This window comes from Oncorhynchus clarkii, chromosome 25 (genome assembly GCF_045791955.1).
Source record: "Oncorhynchus clarkii lewisi isolate Uvic-CL-2024 chromosome 25, UVic_Ocla_1.0, whole genome shotgun sequence".
In the NCBI taxonomy this organism is placed as follows: Eukaryota; Metazoa; Chordata; class Actinopteri; order Salmoniformes; family Salmonidae; genus Oncorhynchus; species Oncorhynchus clarkii.
In genome coordinates, this window is record NC_092171.1 from 45,416,934 (window position 1) to 45,444,915 (window position 27,982).

Here is a 27,982-nt window from a genome sequence, read left to right on the forward strand (position 1 = left end):
CGTAAGTGTTTTCAGCCTGTCCATGGCCAGAAAAGAGGAACCCCTCAGGGCTGTATATAAATCAATCGGTCTCTTGAGTTGGACTACCAAGGGCATTTCTACACTCAACACAGCACTGTGCCAGAGAACTGAAGGTAGGTCATAAACTATGATTCATAAATTCTACACTCAACCCAGCACTGTGCCAGAGAACTGAAGGTAGGTTATAAACTAGAATTTATATGAATATCTGTAGACATAATAGCAGAACTAATTGTTAAAATGTTATATTGGCTGAACCAATTCTGTTTTAATTAAAACACAGAAAACACCATTGTTCAATATTTACGTTTAGATGTTTATTTTTATTTTTTTAATTTAAAAAATAAAATTGTACCAATTTGTGAATATTTCACCCATTATGTTGTTGTTAATTTAATCCCAGTCATTGAAGTCCATACGTCATGGAGGATGTCTCCAGCGGTCCACACCGAGCCTCGGGATTCCTGTGAGTCCAGAGTTAATAATCACACCTAAGTTCAACTACACGTGGATTTGATTATTTGTTATGGAAATAACTACTTTCTGTTTATTTGATTATTAGCAAATAAATGTGGCCAAAATGAACTACTTTTATTGGAGATACTTGAAATTATTTTCAAATTATTTCCTCGAAGTCGTCTACAATTTGAAAATATTTTCAAGTACTTATTTCCAAATACATTATTTTAAATACTCCTAGGACCTGGGTTCCAATGCATGGGGGTATTTATTTGTATTTGAAAATAATCTGTGTATTTGAGTAAATACATCCCAATACTTCCCAAATACATTCCAATATTCAACTGCTTTTATTTTCAAATAGAAAATATCTGATTATTTAATTTAAAATGTATGTGAAAGAAATTGAAATAATTGAAATAGTATTTGAACCCAGGTCTGATATACAGTGTATTAATTATTTACCATTATATAATATGCTTCATGTAATTGTTACAAAACCGATTAACTAGACTGCTAATATTATTGCCCTCGAGTGGTCGAGGGGTCGAGGGGTCTTAGGCCCAGTTCACTGTGTGTAACCTGATTTGACGCATTAAAATGAGAAGTAAGAGTATGCAACCAGGTGTTGAAAGTACATGGATGGACAGAGGAGCGAGCCACCTTACCTTCCAGGGTCACCTTACCTTCCAGGGCCACCTTACCTTCCAGGGCCACCTTACCTTCCAGGGCCACCTTACCTTCCAGGGCCACCTTACCTTCCAGGGCCACCTTACCTTCCAGGGCCACCTTACCTTCCAGGGCCACCTTACCTTCCAGGGCCACCTTACCTTCCAGGGTCACCTTACCTTCCAGGGCCACCTTACCTTCCAGGGCCACCTTACCTTCCAGGGTCACCTTACCTTCCAGGGCCACCTTACCTTCCAGGGTCACCTTACCTTCCAGGGTCACCTTACCTTCCAGGGTCACCTTACCTTCCAGGGCCACCTTACCTTCCAGGGCCACCTTACCTTCCAGGGTCACCTTACCTTCCAGGGCCACCTTACCTTCCAGGGTCACCTTACCTTCCAGGGCCACCTTACCTTCCAGGGCCACCTTACCTTCCAGGGCCATCTTACCTTCCAGGGCCACCTTACCTTCCAGGGTCACCTTACCTTCCAGGGTCACCTTACCTTCCAGGGCCACCTTACCTTCCAGGGCCACCTTACCTTCCAGGGCCACCTTACCTTCCAGGGCCACCTTACCTTCCAGGGTCACCTTACCTTCCAGGGCCACCTTACCTTCCAGGGCCACCATACCTTCCAGGGCCACCTTACCTTCCAGGGCCATCTTACCTTCCAGGGCCACCTTACCTTCCAGGGCCACCATACCTTCCAGGGCCACCTTACCTTCCAGGGCCACCATACCTTCCAGGGCCACCTTACCTTCCAGGGTCACCTTACCTTCCAGGGTCACCTTACCTTCCAGGGCCACCATACCTTCCAGGGCCACCTTACCTTCCAGGGCCACCTTACCTTCCAGGGCCACCTTACCTTCCAGGGCCACCTTACCTTCCAGGGCCACCTTACCTTCCAGGGTCACCTTACCTTCTAGGGCCACCTTACCTTCCAGGGACACCTTACCTTCCAGGGCCACCTTACCTTCCAGGGCCACCTTACCTTCTAGGGCCACCTTACCTTCCAGGGCCACCATACCTTCCAGGGCCACCTTACCTTCCAGGGTCACCTTACCTTCCAGGGTCACCTTACCTTCCAGGGCCACCATACCTTCCAGGGCCACCTTACCTTCCAGGGCCACCTTACCTTCCAGGGCCACCTTACCTTCCAGGGCCACCTTACCTTCCAGGGCCACCTTACCTTCCAGGGTCACCTTACCTTCCAGGGCCACCTTACCTTCCAGGGACACCTTACCTTCCAGGGCCACCTTACCTTCCAGGGACACCTTACCTTCTAGGGCCACCTTACCTTCCAGGGCCACCTTACCTTCCATGGCCACCTTACCTTCCAGGGACACCTTACCTTCCAGGGCCACCTTACCTTCCAGGGCCACCTTACCTTCCAGGGCCACCTTACCTTCCAGGGCCACCTTACCTTCCAGGGCCACCTTACCTTCCAGGGCCACCTTACCTTCCAGGGCCACCTTACCTTCCAGGGCCACCTTACCTTCCAGGGCCACCTTACCTTCCAGGGCCACCTTACCTTCCAGGGTCACCTTACCTTCCAGGGCCAGCTCCTTCTTGACCACTGGGTCGATCAGTCAAAGTGGATTATTATTTGCTCAGATAGTGACGAAACAGAAAAAATACCAAAAGAATGTACAAACTTAAAATTCCTCACCAAACAAAGGGCTTCAAGGCCATCCAAACCAACCAGCAGCCCCACGGCTTGTCAGCTGGGACACTGACTGACCACCACCTTAATGAGTCTATTGACCTTCACCTTAATGAGTCTATTGACCATCACCTTAATGAGTCTATTGACCAGCCAGGACACTGACTGACCATTTCCTTAATGAGTCTATTGACCATCCAGCCGGGACACTGACTGACCATCTCCTTAATGAGTCTATTGACCATCCAGCCGGGACACTGACTGACCATCTCCTTAATGAGTCTATTGACCATCCAGCCGGGACACTGACTGACCATCTCCTTAATGAGTCTATTGACCATCCAGCCGGGACACTGACTGACCATCTCCTTAATGAGTCTATTGACCATCCAGCCGGGACACTGACTGACCATCTCCTTAATGAGTCTATTGACCATCCAGCCGGGACACTGACTGACCATCTCCTTAATGAGTCTATTGACCATCCAGCCGGGACACTGACTGACCATCTCCTTAATCCTTAAGAGTATATTGATGCACCCATGCGTCAATCTAAGTAACATAATAAAAAATCCCCATCAAAATCCGTTGCTTTAAGCTAGAGATATCAGCCTTCTGCATTGGTGGTGGAAAGTGGCTGAGCTACAGCGGTGTTTGTCAGACCACGAGACATCCAGGAAATCTGTCTTCTCAAGAAAACATCTATAGCGTCCGAACGGTTTGAGCTAAAACTAATATGACCCACTATCGAAAGGGCAGACTCATGAACGAAATGGTGTTCTTTTTGCTCCATGACCCCAACAAGTGTCACAGAACTCGTCTGAGGGTAACCAATACAAATGAAGGGGAGGTTTTGTGTCAACAAAATAAAGGACTTAAATACAGTTGAAGTTGGAAGTTTACATACACTTAGGTTCGAGGTATTAAAACTCGTTTTTCAACCACTCCACAAATGATCTTGTTTTAACAAACTATAGTTTTGGCAAGTCGGTCAGGACATCTACTTTCTGCATGACACAAGTCATTTTCACAACAATTGTTTGCAGACAGATTATTTCACTTAGAATTCACTGTATCACAATTCCAGTGGGTCAGAAGTTTACATACACTAAGTTGTCTGTGCCTTTAAACAGCTTGGAAATTTCCAGAAAATGATGTCATGGCTTTAGAAGTTTCAGATGGGCTAATTGACATAATTTGAGTCAATTGGAGGAGTACCTGTGGATGTATTTCAAGGCCTACCTTCAAACTCAGTGCCTCTTTGCTTGACATCATGGGAAAATCGAAAGAAATCAGCCAAGAGAAAAAAAATGGTAGATTTCCACAGGTCTGGTTCATCTTTGGGAGCATTGTCCAAACGCCTGAAGGGACCACGTTCATCTGTAAAAATAATAGTAAGCAAGTATAAACACCATGGGACCACGCAGCCGTCACACCGCTCAGGAAGGAGACTCGTTCTGTCTCCTAAAGATGAACGTACTTTCGTGCGAAAAGTACAAATCAATCCCAGAACAACAGCAAAGGACCTTGTGAAGATGCTGGAGGAAACAGGTACAAAAGTATCTATATCCACAGTAAAACGAGTCCTATATTGACATAACCTGAAAGGCCACTCAACAAGGAAGAAGCCACCGCTCCAAAACCGCCATAAAGACGCCAGACTACAAATTGCAACTGTACATGGGAACAAAGATCGTACCTTTTGGAGAAATGTCCTCTGGTCTGAAAAAATATATAACTGTTTGGCCATCATGACCATCATTGTGTTTGGAGGAAAAAGGGGAAGGCTTGCAAGCCGAAGAACACCATCCCAACCGTGAAGCACGGGGGTGGCTGCATCATATTGTGGGGGTGCTTTGCTGCAGGAGGGACTGGTGCACATCACAAAATAGATGGCATCATGAGGTAGGAAAATTATGTGGATATATTGAAGCAACATCTCAAGACATCAGTCAGGAAGTTAAAGCTTGGTCACAAAAGGGTCTTCCAAATGGACAATGAACCCAAGCATACTTCCAAAGTTGTAACAAAATGGTTTAAGGACAACAAAGTCAAGGTATTGGAGTGGGCCAAAATTCACCCAACTTATTGTGGGAAGCTTGTGGAAGGCTACCCGACACGTTTGACCCAAGTTAAACAATTTAAAGGCAATGCTACAAAATAGTAGGTGAGTGTAAGTAAACTTCTGACCCACTGGGATTGTGATGAAAGAAATACAAGTTTAAATAAATCATTCTCTCTACTATTATTCTGACATTTCACATTCTTAAAATAAACTGGTGATCCTAACTGACCATAAGACAGGGAATTTTTACTAAGATGAAATGTCAGGAGTTGTGGAAAAACTGAGTTTAAATGTATTCGACTGAGGTGTAAAACTTCCCGACTTCAGCTGCATGTGTGCAAAAATTCACAAACAATCTCCTAGATATAGTACAGACACATCAAAACCTTGTTTCATATTATATATCCTAGATTCAGTGCTGCCACCTGGGGCATGGAGTGTGGAAGTATATCCTGGTAGAGTGTGTTTCCTACCCCCCCCCCCACCACAATGTGTTAAGTCGTATCATAATATAACATCTAATTAAAAGACCAGGATGGTAGAACACTGTCCAAGAAGATGATCAACGAAATGACAAAAAATATATACTTTTTTGTTTTTTTGTTTTGAATCTATAGATCATCTTTTAAAAGAAGACTATCTTCCACGTTGACGTTCCAATGGGGTGTATATTCCAAACCTTCCCCGGCGAACACGTTAGAGGTCTTCATCCTCTTCTGTTTCTGTCTCATCATCGGTGCAGCGATAGGAGGTCTTCTACACGTCTGGATGGTCTACAGTCTGAACTACCAGCCCTTTCCGTCAATGGTGGTGTCCAGTACCTGGGGCTGTATAGTAGTCCTGCTGTTGCTCCTCCTCCACCCCGTCCGCTGTGTCCTCTCTATCTCAGTGCCCTCCCTGGGAACCAAACAGGTAGAGTTGTCATTAGGGTTTCATATTAGGGTTTCATATTAGGGTTTCACATTAGGGTTTCATTAGGGTTTCACATTAGGGTTTCATTAGGGTTTCACATTAGGGTTTCATTAGGATTTCACATTAGGGTTTCATTAGGGTTTCATTAGGGTTTCACATTAGGGTTTCATTAGGGTTTCACATTAGGGTTTCACTAGGGTTTCACATTAGGGTTTCACATTAGGGTTTCACATTAGGGTTTCATTAGGGTTTCATTAGGGTTTCACATTAGGGTTTCATTAGGGTTTCACATTAGGGTTTCACATTAGGGTTTCATATTAGGGTTTCACATTAAATCAAATCAAATCAAATCAAATCAAATTTTATTTGTCACATACACATGGTTAGCAGATGTTAATGCGAGTGTAGCGAAATGCTTGTGCTTCTAGTTCCGACAATGCAGTAATAACCAACAAGTAATCTAACTAACAATTCCAAAACTACTGTCTTGTACACAGTGTGAGGGGATAAAGAATATGTACATAAGGATATATGAATGAGTGATGGTACAGAGCAGCATAGGCAGATACAGTAGATGGTATCGAGTACAGTATATACATATGAGATGAGTATGTAAACAAAGTGGCATAGTTAAAGTGGCTAGTGATACATGTATTACATAAGGATACAGTCGATGATATAGAGTACAGTATATACGTATGCATATGAGATGAATAATGTAGGGTAAGTAACATTATATAAGGTAGCATTGTTTAAAGTGGCTAGTGATATATTTACATCATTTCCCATCAATTCCCATTATTAAAGTGGCTGGAGTTGAGTCAGTGTCAGTGTGTTGGCAGCAGCCACTCAATGTTAGTGGTGGCTGTTTAACAGTCTGATAGCCTTGAGATAGAAGCTGTTTTTCAGTCTCTCGGTCCCAGCTTTGATGCACCTGTACTGACCTCGCCTTCTGGATGATAGCGGGGTGAACAGGCAGTGGCTCGGGTGGTTGATGTCCTTGATGATCTTTATGGCCTTCCTGTGACATCGGGTGGTGTAGGTGTCCTGGAGGGCAGGTAGTTTGCCCCCGGTGATGCGTTGTGCAGACCTCACTACCCTCTGGAGAGCCTTACGGTTGAGGGCGGAGCAGTTGCCGTACCAGGCGGTGATACAGCCCGCCAGGATGCTCTCGATTGTGCATCTGTAGAAGTTTGTGAGTGCTTTTGGTGACAAGCCGAATTTCTTCAGCCTCCTGAGGTTGAAGAGGCGCTGCTGCGCCTTCTTCACAATGCTGTCTGTGTGAGTGGACCAATTCAGTTTGTCTGTGATGTGTATGCCGAGGAACTTAAAACTTGCTACCCTCTCCACTACTGTTCCATCGATGTGGATAGGGGGGTGTTCCCTCTGCTGTTTCCTGAAGTCCACAATCATCTCCTTAGTTTTGTTGACGTTGAGTGTGAGGTTATTTTCCTGACACCACACTCCGAGGGCCCTCACCTCCTCCCTGTAGGCCGTCTCGTCGTTGTTGGTAATCAAGCCTACCACTGTTGTGTTGTCCGCAAGGGTTTCACATTAGGGTTTCATATTAGGGTTTCACATTAGGGTTTCACATTAGGGTTTCACATTAGGGTTTCACATTAGGGTTTCATTAGGGTTTCACATTAGGGTTTCACATTAGGGTTTCATTAGGGTTTCATTAGGGTTTCACATTAGGGTTTCATATTAGGGTTTCACATTAGGGTTTCACATTAGGGTTTCACATTAGGGTTTCATTAGGGTTTCACATTAGGGTTTCATATTAGGGTTTCATATTAGGGTTTCACATTAGGGTTTCACATTAGGGTTTCACATTAGGGTTTCACATTAGGGTTTCATATTAGGGTTTCACATTAGGGTTTCATATTAGGGTTTCACATTAGGGTTTCACATTAGGGTTTCACATTAGGGTTTCATTAGGGTTTCATATTAGGGTTTCATTAGGGTTTCACATTAGGGTTTCATTAGGGTTTCACATTAGGGTTTCATTAGGGTTTCATATTAGGGTTTCATTAGGGTTTCATTAGGGTTTCATATTAGGGTTTCACATTAGGGTTTCACATTAGGGTTTCACATTAGGGTTTCATTAGGGTTTCATTAGGCTTTCTTTAGGATTTCACATTAGGGTTTCACATTAGGGTTTCATTAGGGTTTCACATTAGGGTTTCATTAGGGTTTCATATTAGGGTTTCATTAGGGTTTCATTAGGGTTTCATTAGGATTTCACATTAGGGTTTCACATTAGGGTTTCATTAGGGTTTCACATTAGGGTTTCATATTAGGGTTTCATTAGGGTTTCATTAGGGTTTCATATTAGGGTTTCATTAGGGTTTCATTAGGGTTTCATTAGGATTTCACATTAGGGTTTCACATTAGGGTTTCATTAGGGTTTCACATTAGGGTTTCATATTAGGGTTTCATTAGGGTTTCATATTAGGGTTTCACATTAGGGTTTCATTAGGGTTTCACATTAGGGTTTCATATTAGGGTTTCATTAGGGTTTCACATTAGGGTTTCACATTAGGGTTTCACATTAGGGTTTCATTAGGGTTTCACATTAGGGTTTCATATTAGGGTTTCATTAGGGTTTCATATTAGGGTTTCACATTAGGGTTTCATTAGGGTTTCACATTAGGGTTTCATATTAGGGTTTCATTAGGGTTTCATTAGGGTTTCATTAGGGTTTCATATTAGGGTTTCACATTAGGGTTTCACATTAGGGTTTCACATTAGGGTTTCATTAGGGTTTCACATTAGGGTTTCATATTAGGGTTTCATATTAGGGTTTCATATTAGGGTTTCACATTAGGGTTTCATATTAGGGTTTCATTAGGGTTTCACATTAGGGTTTCCTTAGGGTTTCACATTAGGGTTTCATATTAGGGTTTCATTAGGGTTTCATATTAGGGTTTCACATTAGGGTTTCATTAGGGTTTCACATTAGGGTTTCATATTAGGGTTTCATTAGGGTTTCATTAGGGTTTCATATTAGGGTTTCATATTAGGGTTTCACATTAGGGTTTCACATTAGGGTTTCACATTAGGGTTTCATTAGGGTTTCACATTAGGGTTTCATATTAGGGTTTCATATTAGGGTTTCATATTAGGGTTTCACATTAGGGTTTCATATTAGGGTTTCATTAGGGTTTCACATTAGGGTTTCATTAGGGTTTCATATTAGGGTTTCACATTAGGGTTTCACATTAGGGTTTCATTAGGGTTTCATATTAGGGTTTCACATTAGGGTTTCACATTAGGGTTTCATATTAGGGTTTCATATTAGGGTTTCACATTAGGGTTTCATTAGGGTTTCATATTAGGGTTTCACATTAGGGTTTCACATTAGGGTTTCATATTAGGGTTTCACATTAGGGTTTCATTAGGGTTTCATATTAGGGTTTCATTAGGGTTTCATTAGGGTTTCATATTAGGGTTTCACATTAGGGTTTCACATTAGGGTTTCATATTAGGGTTTCACATTAGGGTTTCATATTAGGGTTTCACATTAGGGTTTCACATTAGGGTTTCATATTAGGGTTTCATTAGGGTTTCACATTAGGGTTTCATTAGGGTTTCATATTAGGGTTTCACATTAGGGTTTCATTAGGGTTTCATATTAGGGTTTCACATTAGGGTTTCACATTAGGGTTTCATTAGGGTTTCATATTAGGGTTTCATATTAGGGTTTCATATTAGGGTTTCATTAGGGTTTCACATTAGGGTTTCATATTAGGGTTTCATATTAGGGTTTCATATTAGGGTTTCATATTAGGGTTTCATTAGGGTTTCATATTAGGGTTTCATTAGGGTTTCATTAGGGTTTCATTAGGGTTTCATTAGGGTTTCATTAGGGTTTCACATTAGGGTTTCATATTAGGGTTTCATTAGGGTTTCATATTAGGGTTTCATATTAGGGTTTCATATTAGGGTTTCATATTAGGGTTTCATATTAGGGTTTCATTAGGGTTTCATTAGGGTTTCATATTAGGGTTTCATATTAGGGTTTCATATTAGGGTTTCACATTAGGGTTTCATTAGGGTTTCATTAGGGTTTCATATTAGGGTTTCATTAGGGTTTCATTAGGGTTTCACATTAGGGTTTCATATTAGGGTTTCATATTAGGGTTTCATATTAGGGTTTCATATTAGGGTTTCATTAGGGTTTCATTAGGGTTTCATATTAGGGTTTCATTAGGGTTTCATTAGGGTTTCATTAGGGTTTCACATTAGGGTTTCATTAGGGTTTCATTAGGGTTTCACATTAGGGTTTCATTAGGGTTTCATTAGGGTTTCACATTAGGGTTTCACATTAGGGTTTCACATTAGGGTTTCATATTAGGGTTTCATATTAGGGTTTCATATTAGGGTTTCACATTAGGGTTTCATATTAGGGTTTCACATTAGGGTTTCACATTAGGGTTTCACATTAGGGTTTCATATTAGGGTTTCATATTAGGGTTTCACATTAGGGTTTCATATTAGGGTTTCATATTAGGGTTTCATATTAGGGTTTCACATTAGGGTTTCACATTAGGGTTTCACATTAGGGTTTCACATTAGGGTTTCATATTAGGGTTTCATATTAGGGTTTCACATTAGGGTTTCATATTAGGGTTTCATATTAGGGTTTCATATTAGGGTTTCATTAGGGTTTCACATTAGGGTTTCACATTAGGGTTTCATATTAGGGTTTCATATTAGGGTTTCATATTAGGGTTTCACATTAGGGTTTCATATTAGGGTTTCATATTAGGGTTTCACATTAGGGTTTCATATTAGGGTTTCATATTAGGGTTTCACATTAGGGTTTCACATTAGGGTTTCATATTAGGGTTTCATATTAGGGTTTCACATTAGGGTTTCATATTAGGGTTTCATATTAGGGTTTCACATTAGGGTTTCATATTAGGGTTTCATATTAGGGTTTCACATTAGGGTTTCACATTAGGGTTTCATATTAGGGTTTCATATTAGGGTTTCATATTAGGGTTTCATATTAGGGTTTCATATTAGGGTTTCATATTAGGGTTTCACATTAGGGTTTCACATTAGGGTTTCATATTAGGGTTTCACATTAGGGTTTCATATTAGGGTTTCATATTAGGGTTTCATATTAGGGTTTCATATTAGGGTTTCATATTAGGGTTTCATATTAGGGTTTCATATTAGGGTTTCATATTAGGGTTTCATATTAGGGTTTCATATTAGGGTTTCACATTAGGGTTTCATATTAGGGTTTCATATTAGGGTTTCACATTAGGGTTTCACATTAGGGTTTCATATTAGGGTTTCATATTAGGGTTTCATATTAGGGTTTCATATTAGGGTTTCATATTAGGGTTTCATATTAGGGTTTCATATTAGGGTTTCACATTAGGGTTTCACATTAGGGTTTCATATTAGGGTTTCACATTAGGGTTTCATATTAGGGTTTCATATTAGGGTTTCATATTAGGGTTTCATATTAGGGTTTCATATTAGGGTTTCATATTAGGGTTTCATATTAGGGTTTCATATTAGGGTTTCATATTAGGGTTTCACATTAGGGTTTCATTAGGGTTTCACATTAGGGTTTCATTAGGGTTTCATATTAGGGTTTCACATTAGGGTTTCATTAGGGTTTCATTAGGGTTTCACATTAGGGTTTCATTAGGGTTTCATATTAGGGTTTCACATTAGGGTTTCATTAGGGTTTCACATTAGGGTTTCATTAGGGTTTCATATTAGGGTTTCACATTAGGGTTTCACATTAGGGTTTCACATTAGGGTTTCATTAGGGTTTCATATTAGGGTTTCATATTAGGGTTTCACATTAGGGTTTCACATTAGGGTTTCATTAGGGTTTCATATTAGGGTTTCATTAGGGTTTCATATTAGGGTTTCATATTAGGGTTTCATTAGGGTTTCATATTAGGGTTTCATATTAGGGTTTCATATTAGGGTTTCATATTAGGGTTTCATTAGGGTTTCATATTAGGGTTTCATATTAGGGTTTCATATTAGGGTTTCATTAGGGTTTCATATTAGGGTTTCATATTAGGGTTTCATATTAGGGTTTCATTAGGGTTTCACATTAGGGTTTCATATTAGGGTTTCATTAGGGTTTCATATTAGGGTTTCATATTAGGGTTTCATATTAGGGTTTCATATTAGGGTTTCATTAGGGTTTCATATTAGGGTTTCATTAGGGTTTCATATTAGGGTTTCATATTAGGGTTTCATATTAGGGTTTCATATTAGGGTTTCATATTAGGGTTTCATATTAGGGTTTCATATTAGGGTTTCATTAGGGTTTCATATTAGGGTTTCATATTAGGGTTTCATATTAGGGTTTCATATTAGGGTTTCATATTAGGGTTTCATTAGGGTTTCATATTAGGGTTTCATATTAGGGTTTCATTAGGGTTTCATTAGGGTTTCATATTAGGGTTTCATATTAGGGTTTCATTAGGGTTTCATTAGGGTTTCATATTAGGGTTTCATATTAGGGTTTCATATTAGGGTTTCACATTAGGGTTTCATATTAGGGTTTCATATTAGGGTTTCATATTAGGGTTTCATATTAGGGTTTCATATTTCATGGCAAAAAAAAGAAAGTACGATGCAGAGTAAACTCTTTAGTCCTTTAACCTGTTGCGACGACCAAACCCGGATCCGGGATTCTATTTATAGACCTAAGCTCATTACCATAACGCAACGTTAACTATTCATGAAAATCGCAAATGAAATGAAATAAATATGCTAGCTCTCAAGCTTAGCCTTTTGTTAACAACACTGTCATCTCAGATTTTCAAAATATGCTTTTCAACCATAGGAAAACAATCATTTGTGTAACAGTATCTAGCTAGCGTAGCATTTAGCGTTAGCATTAGCGTTAGCATTAGCGTTAGCATTTAGCAGGCAACTATCACAAAAACAAGTAAAGCCTTCAAATAAAATAACTTACCTTTGAAGAACTTCTGATGTTTTCAATGAGGAGACTCTCAGTTAGATAGCAGATGCTCCGTTTTTCCAAAAAGATTCTTTGTGTATTAGAAATAGCTCCGTTTTGTACATCACATTTGGCTACCAAAAAAAAAAAAAAAAAAAAAAAAAAAAACGAAAATTCAGCTCTCAAAACGCGAACTTTTTTCCAAATTAACTCCATAATATCGACTGAAACATGGCAAACGTGGTTTAGAATCAATCCTCAAGGTGTTTTTCCACATATCTCTTCAATGATATATCCTTCGTGGAAGCCTGGTTTCTCCTTGCTCTCAAATGGAAAAATAATTGCACCTGGCTTTACGCTCCAATTTCGACGCAGGGACACCAGGCGGACACTTGGAAAATGTAGTCTCTTATGGTCAATCTTCCAATGATATGCCTACAAATACGTCACAATGCTGCTAACACTTTGGGGGAACGACAGAAAGTGTAGGCTCATTCCTTGCGCAATCACAGCCATATAAGGAGACAATGGAAAACAGAGCTTCAGAAATTCTGCTCATTTCCTGGTTGATGCATCATCTTGGTTTCGCCTGTAGAATGAGTTCTGGGCACTTACAGACAATATCTTTGCAGATTCTGAAACTTCAGAGTGTTTTCTTTCAAAAACTGTCAAGAATATGCATAGTCGAGCATCTTTTCGTGACAAAATATCGCGCTTAAAACGGGAACGTTTTTTATCCAAAAATGAAATAGCGCCCCTAGAGATCAAAGAGGTTAAGAACCTGCTTTATGTCAAACACTTGGAAAATAAAACCTGTGGCTCATAACAGAACAACATAAGCTAAGGACGACAAGGAAAAGCTCAAACCAAACGTATTCAACTCCACTGGGTCATACAGCTGCAAATATTTGTTTTGCACATGATCAAACAGGCATTTATATGTCAAGATCAGATTAGGGGTGTAATTTCTCAGAACTGTTATCTGTTGCCCGATATACTGCCTAAATTTTGCGGTGTTGTCTTTTGCGGTCATGTACTCTGTTCCCCTTTTCTCTCACAGTAACTTGTAGTCAGTAACTTTCCACACCCCTAGTTCCTCTTTATTCCTTATACACGTGAAGAAAACAATACATTCTAGTATGGTAACATGAATAAGTACATTTCAAGCTAGAATCCAACAGTGTCTAATGGTAGGACTGTCTTCTAATAGTAGGACTGTCTTCATCAGGACTCTGTGATAGACTAGTAGTGTTTCTAATGGTAGGACTGTCTTCATCAGGACTCTGTGATAGACTAGTAGTGTTTCTAATGGTAGGACTGTCTTCATCAGGACTCTGTGATAGACTAGTAGTGTTTCTAATGGTAGGACTGTCTTCATCAGGACTCTGTGATAGACTAGTAGTGTTTCTAATGGTAGGACTGTCTTCCTCAGGAGCCTGTGATAGTCTAGCGTCAAGTCCAGGGGATGTACTGGGACATCAAGCTGTCTAGGCTCCTGCTCCTTATGAGCCGTTGGTTCCTGCTCCTATGAGCCGTTGGTTCCTGCTCCTATGAGCCGTTGGTTCCTGCTCCTATGAGCCGTTGGTTCCTGCTCCTATGAGCCGTCGGTTCCTGCTCCTATGAGCCGTCGGTTCCTGCTCCTATGAGCCGTCGGTTCCTGCTCCTATGAGCCGTCGGTTCCTGCTCCTATGAGCCGTCGGTTCCTGCTCCTATGAGCCGTCGGTTCCTGCTCCTATGAGCCGTCGGTTCCTGCTCCTATGAGCCGTTGGTTCCTGCTCCTATGAGCCGTTGCTGGTTGTGGCTCGAACAAGGCTATTTACTTCTTTCCTCAGGATATTGAATCCAGCTTCATGTTTTGTTTCCTTGCCATGGTACTTCCTGGTACGGCGATACTTCCTGGTACGGTGATACTTCCTGGTGACATCATTGCAACCCTACAAACAGGGCAGGAAGATCCTCATCTCCACTGCCCTGGTTATTGTGGTGACCAGCTGCATCCCCAACATGACCAGGAACTTGAGCCGCTCTGTTGACATGATCAAGTGCTCCTCCCACAGGTGAGCCCCTCCGTTGATATGATCAAGTGCTCCTCCCACAGGTGAGGCCCTCTGTTGATATGATCAAGTGCTCCTCCCACAGCTGCGGTGCCATCGGCCCGTGATAGCCCTCCCAGCTCCATGCACATTCGGGACTCACCCCTGGGAGTCGTGCTACCTTCTCATTTGGAATATCTCATTTGCATACTCCTTGCATCCTCTCTTTCCTCATCTCTGTCTCAATACCCATTGGATGAGAAAGCCAAAGGTCCCTCCCCTCTGACCTTCTCCTCCAATGAGTTTTTGAGAAGGAGACGAGGAGAGAGAGGACACGAGGAGTATGTGTAGGACCTGACTGACTACATATTTTAGTTATAAGACTACAATTACCAATGTTCATATTAAGGTAAGTGTTTTGCAGTCACAAATGCCAAACTCCACACAGTTGTCACTAACAAGTTGGATATTCATTTCCCACTGAGCAAACCATTTCTGTACTTATGGTATTTATATACCGTACCAGTCAACAGTTCGGACACACCTAGTCATTCAAGGGTTTTTCTTTATTTGTACTATTTTCTACATTGTAGAATAATAGTGAAGACATTAAAACTATGATATAACACATATGGAATCATATAGCAAGCAAAAAAGTGTTAAACAAATCAAAATATATTTTAGATTTGAGATTCTTCAAATTGCCATCCTTTGCCTTGATGACAGCTTTGCACACTCTTGGCATTCTCCCAACCAGCTTCATGAGGTAGTCACCTGGAATGCACTTCCATAAACAAGTGGGCCTTCTTAAAAGTTAATTTGTGGAATTTATTTCCTTGTGTGTTTGAGCCAATCAGTTGCGTAAAACGCTCTACATCAAAGCTTTCTCTGCCAAGTACGTGGGAGTATGTCTAGACGGTACACTGTCCTTATCTCAGCACATATCAAAGCTGCAGGCTAAAGTTAAATCTAGACTTGGCTTCCTCTATCGTAATCACTCCTCTTTCACCCCAGCTGCCAAACTAACCCTGATTCAGATGACCATCCTACCCATGCTAGATTACGGAGACCTAATTTATAGATGTTTTTTACCATTCGGCCATCAGATTTGCCACCAATGCTCCTTATAGGACACATCACTGCACTCTATACTCCTCTGTAAACTGCTCATCTCTGTATAGCTGACGCAAGACCCACTGGTTGATGCTTATTCATAAACCTCTCTCATGCCTCACTCCCCCCCATCTGAGATACCTACTGCAGCCCTCATCCTCCACATACAACACCCGTTCCGCCAGTCACATTCTGTTAAAGGTTCCCAAAGCACACACATCCCTGGGTCGCTCTTCTTTTCAGTTCGCTGCAGCTACCGACTGGAACGAGCTGCAACAAACAGTCAAACTGGACCGTTCTATCTCCACACTCTTACTGACGGTTGTGGCTGCTTGGCGTGATGTATTGTTGTCTCTACCTTCTTTCCCCATGTTGTGTTGCTACCATGTTGTGTAGCTGCCATGTTGTGTTGCTACCATATTGTTGTCATGTGGTGTTGCTACCATGTTGTGCTGTCATGTGTTGCTGCCTTGCTATGTTGTTGTCTTAGGTCTCTCTTTATGTAGTGTTGTGCTGTCTCTCTTGTCGTGATGTGTGTTTTGTACTATAATTTTTTTTTTTTTATCCCAGCTACATCCATGCAGGATGACTTTTGTCTTTTGGTAGGCTGTCATTGTAAATAAGAATTTCTCCTTAACTGACTTGCCTAGTTAAATAAAGGCTAAATAAACAAAATGAGTAAAAATTTTAAACGGGAGAAGCTTCCAGAAGGACAACCTTCTCTGCAGCACTCCACCAATCAGGTCTTTGTGGTAGAGTGGCCAGACGGAAGCCACTCATCAGTAAAAGGCACATGACAGCCCGCATGGAGTTTGCCAAAAGGCACCTAAAGACTCTCATACCTTGAGAAAGAATATTCTCTGGTCTGACGAAATCAACATTGAACTCTTTGGCCTGAATGCGAAGCGTCACGTCTGGAGGAAACCTGGCACCATCCCTACGGTGAAGCATGGTGGTGGCAGCATCATGCTGTGGGATGTTTTTCAGTGGCAGAGACTGGGAGACTAGTCAGGATCATGGCAAAGATGAACAGAGCAAAGTACAGAGAGATCCTTAATGAAAACCTGCTCCAGAGCACTCAGGACCTCAGACTGGGGCGAAGGTTCACCTTCCAACAGGACAACGACCCTAAGCACACAGCCAAGACAACGTATGAGTGGCTTTGGGACAAGAATCTGAACGTCCTTGGCTGGCCCCGCCAGAGCCCAGACTTGAACCCGATCGAACATCTCTTAAGAGACCTGGAAATAGCTGTGCAGCAACGCTCACCTTCCAACCTGAATGAGCTTGAGAGAATATGCAGAGAAGAATGGGATTAACTCCCCAAATACAGGTGTGCCAAGCTTGTAGCGTCATACCCAAGAAGACTCGAGGCTGTAATTGCTGCCAAAAGTGCTTTGGTCTAAGGCACTGTGTCTCAGTGCTAGGGGCGTCACTACAGCCACCCTGGTTTGTATCCAGGCTGTATCACAACCGGACGGGATTGGGAGCCCCATATGGCGGTGCACAATTGGCCCTGCGTCGCCCGGGTTTGGCCGGTCTAGGGCCGTCATTGTAAATAAGAACTTGTTAAATAAAGGTAAAAAAAAAAACACAAATAAGTACTGAGTAAAAGGTCTGAATATTCATGTAAATGTGATACTTCAGTTTCTTATTTTAATAAAATCCTGTTTTTGCTTTCTTATTATGCAGTATTGTGTGTAGATTGATGAGGGGGAAAAAGATATGATCAATGTTAGAATATGTCTGTAACCATATTATATATATATATATATATATATATGATATAATATATAATAAGAAAATGTGGAAAAAGGGTTCTGAATACTTTCCGAAGGCAGATCTCTCTGTTCAACATCACTTACCCTTCCATTTCTTGACCAATTTGTTGGCAAGCTCTCTGAGTTGAGTTCATATGCATGACTCATTGCAAGAATCCTATACCTATTACGCATTAAAAACGGAGAACATGTAATCATCATTTGTATGGATATAGTGGCCATTGACTCAACTTAGCCTTTGGCCTTTTGGCTCCAGCCATTAGCACGAGCCCATCCTCCTCAATTAAGGTGCCACCAACCGCCTGTGCTGAACTTACCCCACTCTCCCCTGAAGCATGAAGGAGAGATGTTATTTAATCAAGAAGCAGACTCAACTCTTTAGGAACCAGCTGTATGGAAAAAAGTGTGTGCTATATCATGGAAAATAAATAAATGTGACTCCATGTAACACACTTTTAAATGGGTCCTACAGCACCGCCGAGAGAATCCTGGCCTCCACCAGTCAAGTAAACAACGCCCTACACGACATGAAGAATTTCATCGGAAGCATACCGAGAATTGTGAACAGCAACCAGTTCTTGCAGATCGAGCAGAAAGTGGATGTCGAGGAGATGAAGATGGGTATCAGAAACGCCTCGGCCAGACTGAAGGCTGAGTTCAAAGCCATGCAGGTGAGGTGTATCGTGTTATTGGAAACTCACGTTGTTCTGCGGGGCTGCCGGTTTTGACTAGATGGGGAGTACGGCAGACATAATTCTTTTAAGCAGGTTAGGAGAACTTAATCAGAAGGTTAAAATAATTAACATAGCAGGTTAGGAGAATTAGGTTGAGTTTAGGAAAGGGTTATTGTCGTAGTTTGCAACAAAAAAAAATTCCTGACGCTATTTGAACACAAGCGATAGTCTTTGTTTTCAGCAATTCTGCTTCAGGTGAAACCAACATCATTGTGTTGCTAACAGCTTCACTTCATCAGTCTGATCGCGAACTCCACCGCCCTCTTTGAAAACATACCAAGCAGTTGTGCCACCAAAAAAATTTATATTTTCGATGGCACCATTGGAGAGATTTTCAGCTTAAGGCAAATTCTTAACTCCCTTACACAGGATACTCTGGAGGTCACAGGTCAGGTGGCCCAGAAGGTCATCGCCTCCTCCTTCATCATGCTGCTGCTTGGGAGTTCTGCCAGTTACCTGGTCAGGTAATCTACCCAATACAGCTGAAGAGGACACCCCTCTGAGTTCCTCTCTGGGTTTATTTCTAGGTTCCTGCCTAACTACTGTAGGTCCCCTTCCTCTAGGGAGGCTTGCTCTTTAGGGTGGTTCCAGCCTACCTTTTTATATGTTTAGACTAGAGGAGTTAGAGTTCTCTTCTTTTCCTCAGGTATCTCACAGACCTAAAGCACGACAATGTGTGTCAGACAGGCCGACTACAGGAGTTACTGAGGACCCGGGGGGTGGAGGAGCTCCCAGAGGCCTACAGGTGGGAAACCTGTAGGTCTCTCTCTTCAGATCCAGGCTGGGTATCTGTAGAGCACTTTGTGCCAACTACTGATGTAAAAAGGAATTTATAAAGTACATTTGATTGATTGATTACAGAAAGAGGCTGGTGAGGACCAGGGGCTGGAGGATGACACAGAGGGAGCTGAGACGATGCCTGTGGGGAGGCACCATCCTGGGCTTCTACTGCCTGGTATGTGCCCTGGTCCTAGGGCTCGACCACCTCATCTACTCTGTCCTGCAGACGTCTCTGAGCTGGGCACAGGACATTCCTGAGGTGAAAACTACCATCTCACTCCAAATGAAGGTTAGTATATTCAACAAAGACTTTTCTTTAATGAGTCGGACGGGAAGGATTTACTCCAGACACCCGACGAGGCACCCCCCCCCCCCCAAATAAAAGATGGAGATATCGCGGAAGGAGATTGGGTGCCTTGTAAGGATCCGGTGACGAGTGGAAAATCTGCGGTTATTCATTGACTCTGGTACCCCGTGTATATATTATATATATATCGTTACTCATTGACTCTGGTACCCCGTGTATATATTATATATATATATATATATCGTTACTCATTGACTCTGGTACCCCGTGTATATATTATATATATATCGTTACTCATTGACTCTGGTACCCCGTGTATATATTATATTTATATATCGTTACTCATTGACTCTGGTACCCCGTGTATATATTATATATATATCGTTACTCATTGACTCTGGTACCCTGTGTATATATTATATATATATCGTTACTCATTGACTCTGGTACCCTGTGCATATATTATATACATATATCGTTACTCATTGACTCAGTACTGGTACCCTGTGTATATATTATATATATATCGTTACTCATTGACTCAGTACTGGTACCCGTGTATATATTATATATATATCGTTACTCATTGACTCTGGTACCCTGTGTATATATTATATATATATCATTACTCATTGACTCAGTACTGGTACCCCGTGTATATATTATATATATATCGTTACTCATTGACTCTGGTACCCCGTGTATATATTATATATATATCATTACTCATTGACTCTGGTACCCCGTGTATATATTATATATATATCGTTACTCATTGACTCTGGTACCCCGTGTATACATTATATATATATCATTACTCATTGACTCTGGTACCCCGTGTATATATTATATATATATCGTTACTCATTGACTCTGGTACCCTGTGTATATATTATATATATATCGTTACTCATTGACTCTGGTACCCCGTGTACATATTATATATATATCGTTACTCATTGACTCTGGTACCCTGTGTATATATTATATATATATCGTTACTCATTGACTCTGGTACCCCGTGTATACATTATATATATATCGTTACTCATTGACTCTGGTACCCCGTGTATATATTATATTTATATCGTTACTCATTGACTCTGGTACCCCGTGTATATATTATATATATATCGTTACTCATTGACTCAGTACTGGTACCCCGTGTATATATTATATATATATCGTTACTCATTGACTCTGGTACCCCGTGTATATATTATATTTATATCGTTACTCATTGACTCTGGTACCCCGTGTATATATTATATATATATCGTTACTCATTGACTCAGTACTGGTACCCCGTGTATATATTATATATATATCGTTACTCATTGACTCTGGTACCCCGTGTATACATTATATATATATCGTTACTCAATGACTCTGGTACCCCGTGTATATATTATATATATATCGTTACTCATTGACTCTGGTACCCCGTGTATATATTATATATATATCGTTACTCATTGACTCTGGTACCCCGTGTATACATTATATATATATCGTTACTCATTGACTAAGTACTGGTACCCCGTGTATATATTATATATATATATCGTTACTCATTGACTCAGTACTGTTACCCCGTGTATATATTATATATATATTGTTACTCATTGACTCTGGTACCCCGTGTATACATTATATATATATCGTTACTCATTGACTCTGGTACCCCGTGTATATATTATTTTTATATCATTACTCATTGACTCTGGTACCCCGTGTATATATTATATATATATCGTTACTCATTGACTCTGGTACCCCGTGTATACATTATATATATATATCGTTACTCATTGACTCTGGTACCCCGTGTATATATTATATATATTTCGTTACTCATTGACTCTGGTACCCCGTGTATACATTATATATATATATCATTACTCATTGACTCTGGTACCCCGTGTATATATTATATATATATATCATTACTCATTGACTCTGGTACCCCGTGTATATATTATATATATATATCGTTACTCATTGACTCTGGTACCCCGTGTATATATTATATATATATCGTTACTCATTGACTCTGGTACCCCGTGTATACATTATATATATATCGTTACTCATTGACTCTGGTACCCCGTGTATATATTATATATCGTTACTCATTGACTCTGGTACCCCGTGTATACATTATATATATATCGTTACTCATTGACTCTGGTACCCTGTGTATATATTATATATATATCGTTACTCATTGACTCTGGTACCCCGTGTATACATTATATATATATCGTTACTCATTGACTCTGGTACCCCGTGTATATATTATATATATATCGTTACTAATTGACTCTGGTACCCCGTGTATACATTATATATATATCGTTACTCATTGACTCTGGTACCCTGTGTATATATTATATATATATCGTTACTCATTGACTCTGGTACCCCGTGTATACATTATATATATATCGTTACTCATTGACTCTGGTACCCCGTGTATACATTATATATATATCGTTACTCATTGACTCTGGTACCCTGTGTATATATTATATATATATCGTTACTCATTGACTCTGGTACCCCGTGTATATATTATATATATATCGTTACTCATTGACTCTGGTACCCCGTGTATATATTATATATATATCGTTACTCATTGACTCTGGTACCCCGTGTATATATTATATATATATCATTACTCATTGACTCTGGTACCCCGTGTATACATTATATATATATCATTACTCATTGACTCTGGTACCCCGTGTATATATTATATTATATATCGTTACTCATTGACTCTGGTACCCCGTGTATATATTATATATATATCGTTACTCATTGACTCTGGTACCCCGTGTATACATTATATATATATCGTTACTCATTGACTCTGGTACCCCGTGTATATATTATATATATATCGTTACTCATTGACTCTGGTACCCCGTGTATATATTATATATATATCGTTACTCATTGACTCTGGTACCCCGTGTATATATTATATATATATCGTTACTCATTGACTCTGGTACCCCGTGTATATATTATATATATATATCGTTACTCATTGACTCAGTACTGGTACCCCGTGTATATATTATATATATATCGTTACTCATTGACTCTGGTACCCCGTGTATACATTATATATATATCATTACTCATTGACTCTGGTACCCCGTGTATATATTATATTATATATCGTTACTCATTGACTCTGGTACCCCGTGTATATATTATATATATATCGTTACTCATTGACTCTGGTACCCCGTGTATATATTATATATATATCGTTACTCATTGACTCTGGTACCCCGTGTATATATTATATATATATCGTTACTCATTGACTCTGGTACCCCGTGTATATATTATATATATATCGTTACTCATTGACTCTGGTACCCCGTGTATATATTATATATATATCGTTACTCATTGACTCTGGTACCCCGTGTATACATTATATATATATCATTACTCATTGACTCTGGTACCCCGTGTATACATTATATATATATCGTTACTCATTGACTCTGGTACCCCGTGTATATATTATATATATATCGTTACTCATTGACTCTGGTACCCCGTGTATACATTATATATATATCGTTACTCATTGACTCTGGTACCCCGTGTATATATTATATATATATCGTTACTCATTGACTCTGGTACCCCGTGTATATATTATATATATATCGTTACTCATTGACTCTGGTACCCCGTGTATATATTATATATATATCGTTACTCATTGACTCTGGTACCCCGTGTATATATTATATATATATCGTTACTCATTGACTCTGGTACCCCGTGTATATATTATATATATATCGTTACTCATTGACTCTGGTACCCCGTGTATATATTATATATATATCGTTACTCATTGACTCTGGTACCCCGTGTATATATTATATATATATCGTTACTCATTGACTCTGGTACCCCGTGTATACATTATATATATATCGTTACTCATTGACTCTGGTACCCCGTGTATATATTATATATATATCGTTACTCATTGACTCTGGTACCCCGTGTATACATTATATATATATCGTTACTCATTGACTCTGGTACCCCGTGTATATATTATATATATATCGTGTATATATTATATATATATCATTACTCATTGACTCTGGTACCCCGTGTATATATTATATATATATCGTTACTCATTGACTCTGGTACCCCGTGTATATATTATATATATATCGTTACTCATTGACTCTGGTACCCCGTGTATATATTATATTTATATATCGTTACTCATTGACTCTGGTACCCTGTGTATATATTATATATATATCGTTACTCATTGACTCTGGTACCCTGTGTATATATTATATATATATCGTTACTCATTGACTCTGGTACCCTGTGTATATATTATATATATATCGTTACTCATTGACTCTGGTACCCTGTGTATATATTATATATATATCGTTACTCATTGACTCTGGTACCCTGTGTATATATTATATATATATCGTTACTCATTGACTCTGGTACCCTGTGTATATATTATATATATATCGTTACTCATTGACTCTGGTACCCTGTGTATACATTATATATATATCGTTACTCATTGACTCTGGTACCCCGTGTATACATTATATATATATCGTTACTCATTGACTCTGGTACCCTGTGTATACATTATATATATATCGTTACTCATTGACTCTGGTACCCCGTGTATATATTATATATATATCGTTACTCATTGACTCTGGTACCCTGTGTATACATTATATATATATCGTTACTCATTGACTCTGGTACCCTGTGTATACATTATATATATATCATTACTCATTGACTCTGGTACCCTGTGTATACATTATATATATATCGTTACTCATTGTGTATTTATTCCTTGTGTTATTATTTTTCTTTTGTTTCTCTATTTTCTCTCTGCATTGTTGGCAACGGCCCGTAAGTAAGCATTTCCATGTTAGCACTACAGCTGTTGTTTACAAAACATGTAACAAATACAATTGTATTTTATTTTGATATTCAATCACAACTTGAGAAATATAACAAAACCTTGAAATAGTCTTATGCCTCAATAAAAATGTCTAGGGACTGTACATTACCCGGTTACGTTACCTGGTTACGTTACCTGGATACACTTCCTGGTTACATTACCTGGTTAGATTACCTGGTTACACTTCCTGGTTACATTACCTGGTTAGATTACCTGGTTACATTACCTGGTTACTTTACCTGGTTAGATTACCTGGTTACGTTACCTGGTTACACTTCCTGGTTAGATTACCTGGTTACATTACCTGGTTACTTTACCTGGTTACGTTACCTGGTTACATTACCCGATTACATTAGCCGGTTACATTACCCGGTTACGTTACCCGGTTACGTTACCCGGTTACGTTACCTGGTTACACTTCCTGGTTACATTACCTGGTTACATTACCCGGTTTCGTTACCTGGTTACGTTACCCGGTAACATTACCCGGTTACGTTACCTGGTTACGTTACCTGGTTACACTACTTGGTTACTTTACCCGGTTACGTTATCTGGTTACGTTACCTGGTTACGTTACTTGGTTACGTTACCTGGTTACGTTAGCTGGTTACATTACCTGGTTACGTTACCTGGTTACGTTACCTGGTTACATTACCTTGTTACACTACCTGGTTACGTTACCTGGTTACGTTACCCGTATCAACAGTATCAGCTGTATTACCATCCACAAAGCTCAACCCTCTGTCTCTGTTTTTAGATTACAGCCCTAATCATTGGCTTTGTCCATGAACCTGTGGGAGAAATGAACAAAGAGTATCGCTACAGGATCCTGCTGTTGCCCCCGGACTGCGTACGTCCCCTGTCCCCCCCAGACCCGTCTGTCCTCTCCACCACCGCAGCCCTCTTCCTCACCGCCCTGGTCATGATTCTGGGAGAGGTGAGAGGTGGTTCTGTGTAGCTCATTAGGTATTCTGGGAGAGGTGAGGGGTGGTTCTGTGTAGCTCAGTAGGTATTCTGGGAGAGGTGAGAGGTGGTTCTGTGTAGCTCAGTAGGGATTCGGGGAGAGGTGAGAGGTGGTTCTATGTAGCTCAGTAGGTAGAGTTCGGCACTTTTGTTTGCTGCCACCCATTTGAAACCGTTACTACTCTACGTAACGTTTGGATAAAAGCTTCTGCAAATGCCATGTATCATATTACAATGTTATTATGTCAGGTGTTCTCCAGGAGGATCAGGAGGAAGATCTGCTCGTCCTTCTACAGAGACAGAGAGGAGGAACGAGCCTTGTACCTGCGGGACAAGATTCTATTAAAGCTGGAGGATGAGGGAAATATTTCCTAGATCGGTGTATGGAATTCGTTTTTTTTTTGGTTATTTCATGTCTTCATGATGTCCATTCTTTAGATCAATCAATCATTGAATGAATCAATAATGTGATTATGATACAGGAAGTAAAATTGAAATCTACTTCATAGAAACTGGAAGGCGGATCAGACCATACACCTCGGGAACAAGATTCTACTGCAGACCAACGATGACTGAAAATGAACAAGATTCCACTGCAGACCAACGATGACTGAAAATGAACAAGATTCCACTGCAGACCAACGATGACTGAAAATGAACAAGATTCCACTGCAGACCAACGATGACTGAAAATGAACAAGATTCCACTGCAGACCAACGATGACTGAAAATGAACAAGATTCTACTGCAGACCAACGATGACTGAAAATGAACAAGATTCCACTGCAGACCAACGATGACTGAAAATGAACAAGATTCCACTGCAGACCAACGATGACTGAAAATGAACAAGATTCCACTGCAGACCAACGATGACTGAAAATGAACAAGATTCTACTGCAGACCAACGATGACTGAAAATGAACAAGATTCTACTGCAGACCAACGATGACTGAAAATGAACAAGATTCCACTGCAGACCAACGATGACTAGAAATGAACAAGATTCTACTGCAGACCAACGATGACTAGAAATGAACAAGATTCTACTGCAGACCAACGATGACTGAAAATGAACAAGATTCTACTGCAGACCAACGATGACTAGAAATGAACAAGATTCTACTGCAGACCAACGATGACTAGAAATGAACAAGATTCTACTGCAGACCAACGATGATTAGAAATGAACAAGATTCCACTGCAGACCAACGATGACTAGAAATGAACAAGATTCCACTGCAGACCAACGATGACTAGAAATGAACAAGATTCTACTGCAGACCAACGATGACTGAAAATGAACAAGATTCTACTGCAGACCAACGATGACTAGAAATGAACAAGATTCCACTGCAGACCAACGATGACTAGAAATGAACAAGATTCTACATATACATTAATCAATCAATCATGTCAATAAGATAATTGACTTTAAATCTTATTAAAATCAGCATTACCTGTCCATCTGACTCTGTTTTCAATGTAATCATAGGGAAGCACACTAACTGGAAATACCCTGTCTACCATTACACCAAAACGTGTTGGTTATTTATCAAACATATTAATCACTACACCAAACAGCACCAGTTATTCATAAAACATATTAATGATTACACTGCGGGAGAAAATAATGACAGTTCAGGAACAAGGAGCTTGTTTCAGAGGCTGCCTGTATATGGCCCTGTTGGGTCCCAGTTTATACCAAGCCTACTATATGGCCCTGTTGGGTCCCAGTTTATACCAAGCCTACTATATGGCCCTGTTGGGTCCCAGTTTATATCAAGCCTACTATATGGCCCTGTTGGGTCCCAGGTTATACCAAGCCTACTATATGGCCCTGTTGGGTCCCAGGTTATACCAAGCCTACTATATGGCCCTGTTGGGTCCCAGTTTATACCAAGCCTACTATATGGCCCTGTTGGGTCCCAGTTTATACCAAGCCTACTATATGGCCCTGTTGGGTCCCAGGTTATATCAAGCCTACTATATGGCCCTGTTGGGTCCCAGTTTATATCATATAGTAGGCTTGATATAACCTGATATTGAGTTGCCCCCCCCCCCCCCCCCACACACACACACCACCTCAAACCGGTGTTTCTGGCACCTACTGCCATACCCCATTCAAAGGCGCTTAAAAATTTTGTCTTGCCCATTCACCCTCTGAATGGCTTAAAAATCCTTCTTTAACCACCTGTCTCCTCCCCTTCATCTACAGTGATTTGAAGTGGATTTAACAAGTGACAGCAATAAGGGATCATTGGTTTCACCTGGATTCACCTGGTCAGTCTATGTCATGGAAAGAGCAGATGTTCCTAATGTTTTGTAAATACTCAGTTTACATATTGTAACATACTGTATTCCCCCTATCAGTTATCTGGAAAACAGTAAAATGAATCAACTCAAGGTAGTTTGTAAATACATTTTGATAATATAATTGCACAAACACCAAATAGACATGCAGTTTCAAGAACTTTCCAAATAGTTAGGCTAATACTAACATTAAACATTGTAGAGCATATTATGT

General features: G+C 40.3%; 1 protein-coding gene across 1 annotated transcript; it reads left to right on the top strand.

Annotated features, from left to right (window-relative positions):
* Positions 1 to 85: 85 nt before the first annotated feature.
* On the top strand, positions 86 to 26,920 carry LOC139383923 (osteoclast stimulatory transmembrane protein-like). The gene is made up of 11 exons (XM_071128536.1): positions 86 to 134; positions 425 to 487; positions 5,493 to 5,787; positions 14,681 to 14,793; positions 18,136 to 18,334; positions 18,767 to 18,861; positions 19,044 to 19,142; positions 19,259 to 19,466; positions 25,250 to 25,429; positions 25,705 to 25,836; positions 25,965 to 26,920. The coding sequence occupies exons 2-10, from the start codon at positions 444 to 446 to the stop codon at positions 25,828 to 25,830; spliced, it is 1,359 nt and encodes a 452-aa protein (XP_070984637.1). The 5' UTR covers positions 86 to 134; positions 425 to 443; the 3' UTR covers positions 25,831 to 25,836; positions 25,965 to 26,920.
* Positions 26,921 to 27,982: the final 1,062 nt, after the last annotated feature.

Bases quoted from the DNA above. Each gene is read 5' to 3' on its own strand.
- LOC139383923 (XM_071128536.1), top strand. From the start codon at position 444: ATGGAGGATGTCTCCAGCGGTCCACACCGAGCCTCGGGATTCCT. The intron at 19,143-19,258 runs GTGGGAAACCTG...GATTGATTACAG, and splicing joins GAGCTCCCAGAGGCCTACAG to AAAGAGGCTGGTGAGGACCA. The intron at 25,430-25,704 runs GTGAGAGGTGGT...TTATTATGTCAG, and splicing joins TGGTCATGATTCTGGGAGAG to GTGTTCTCCAGGAGGATCAG.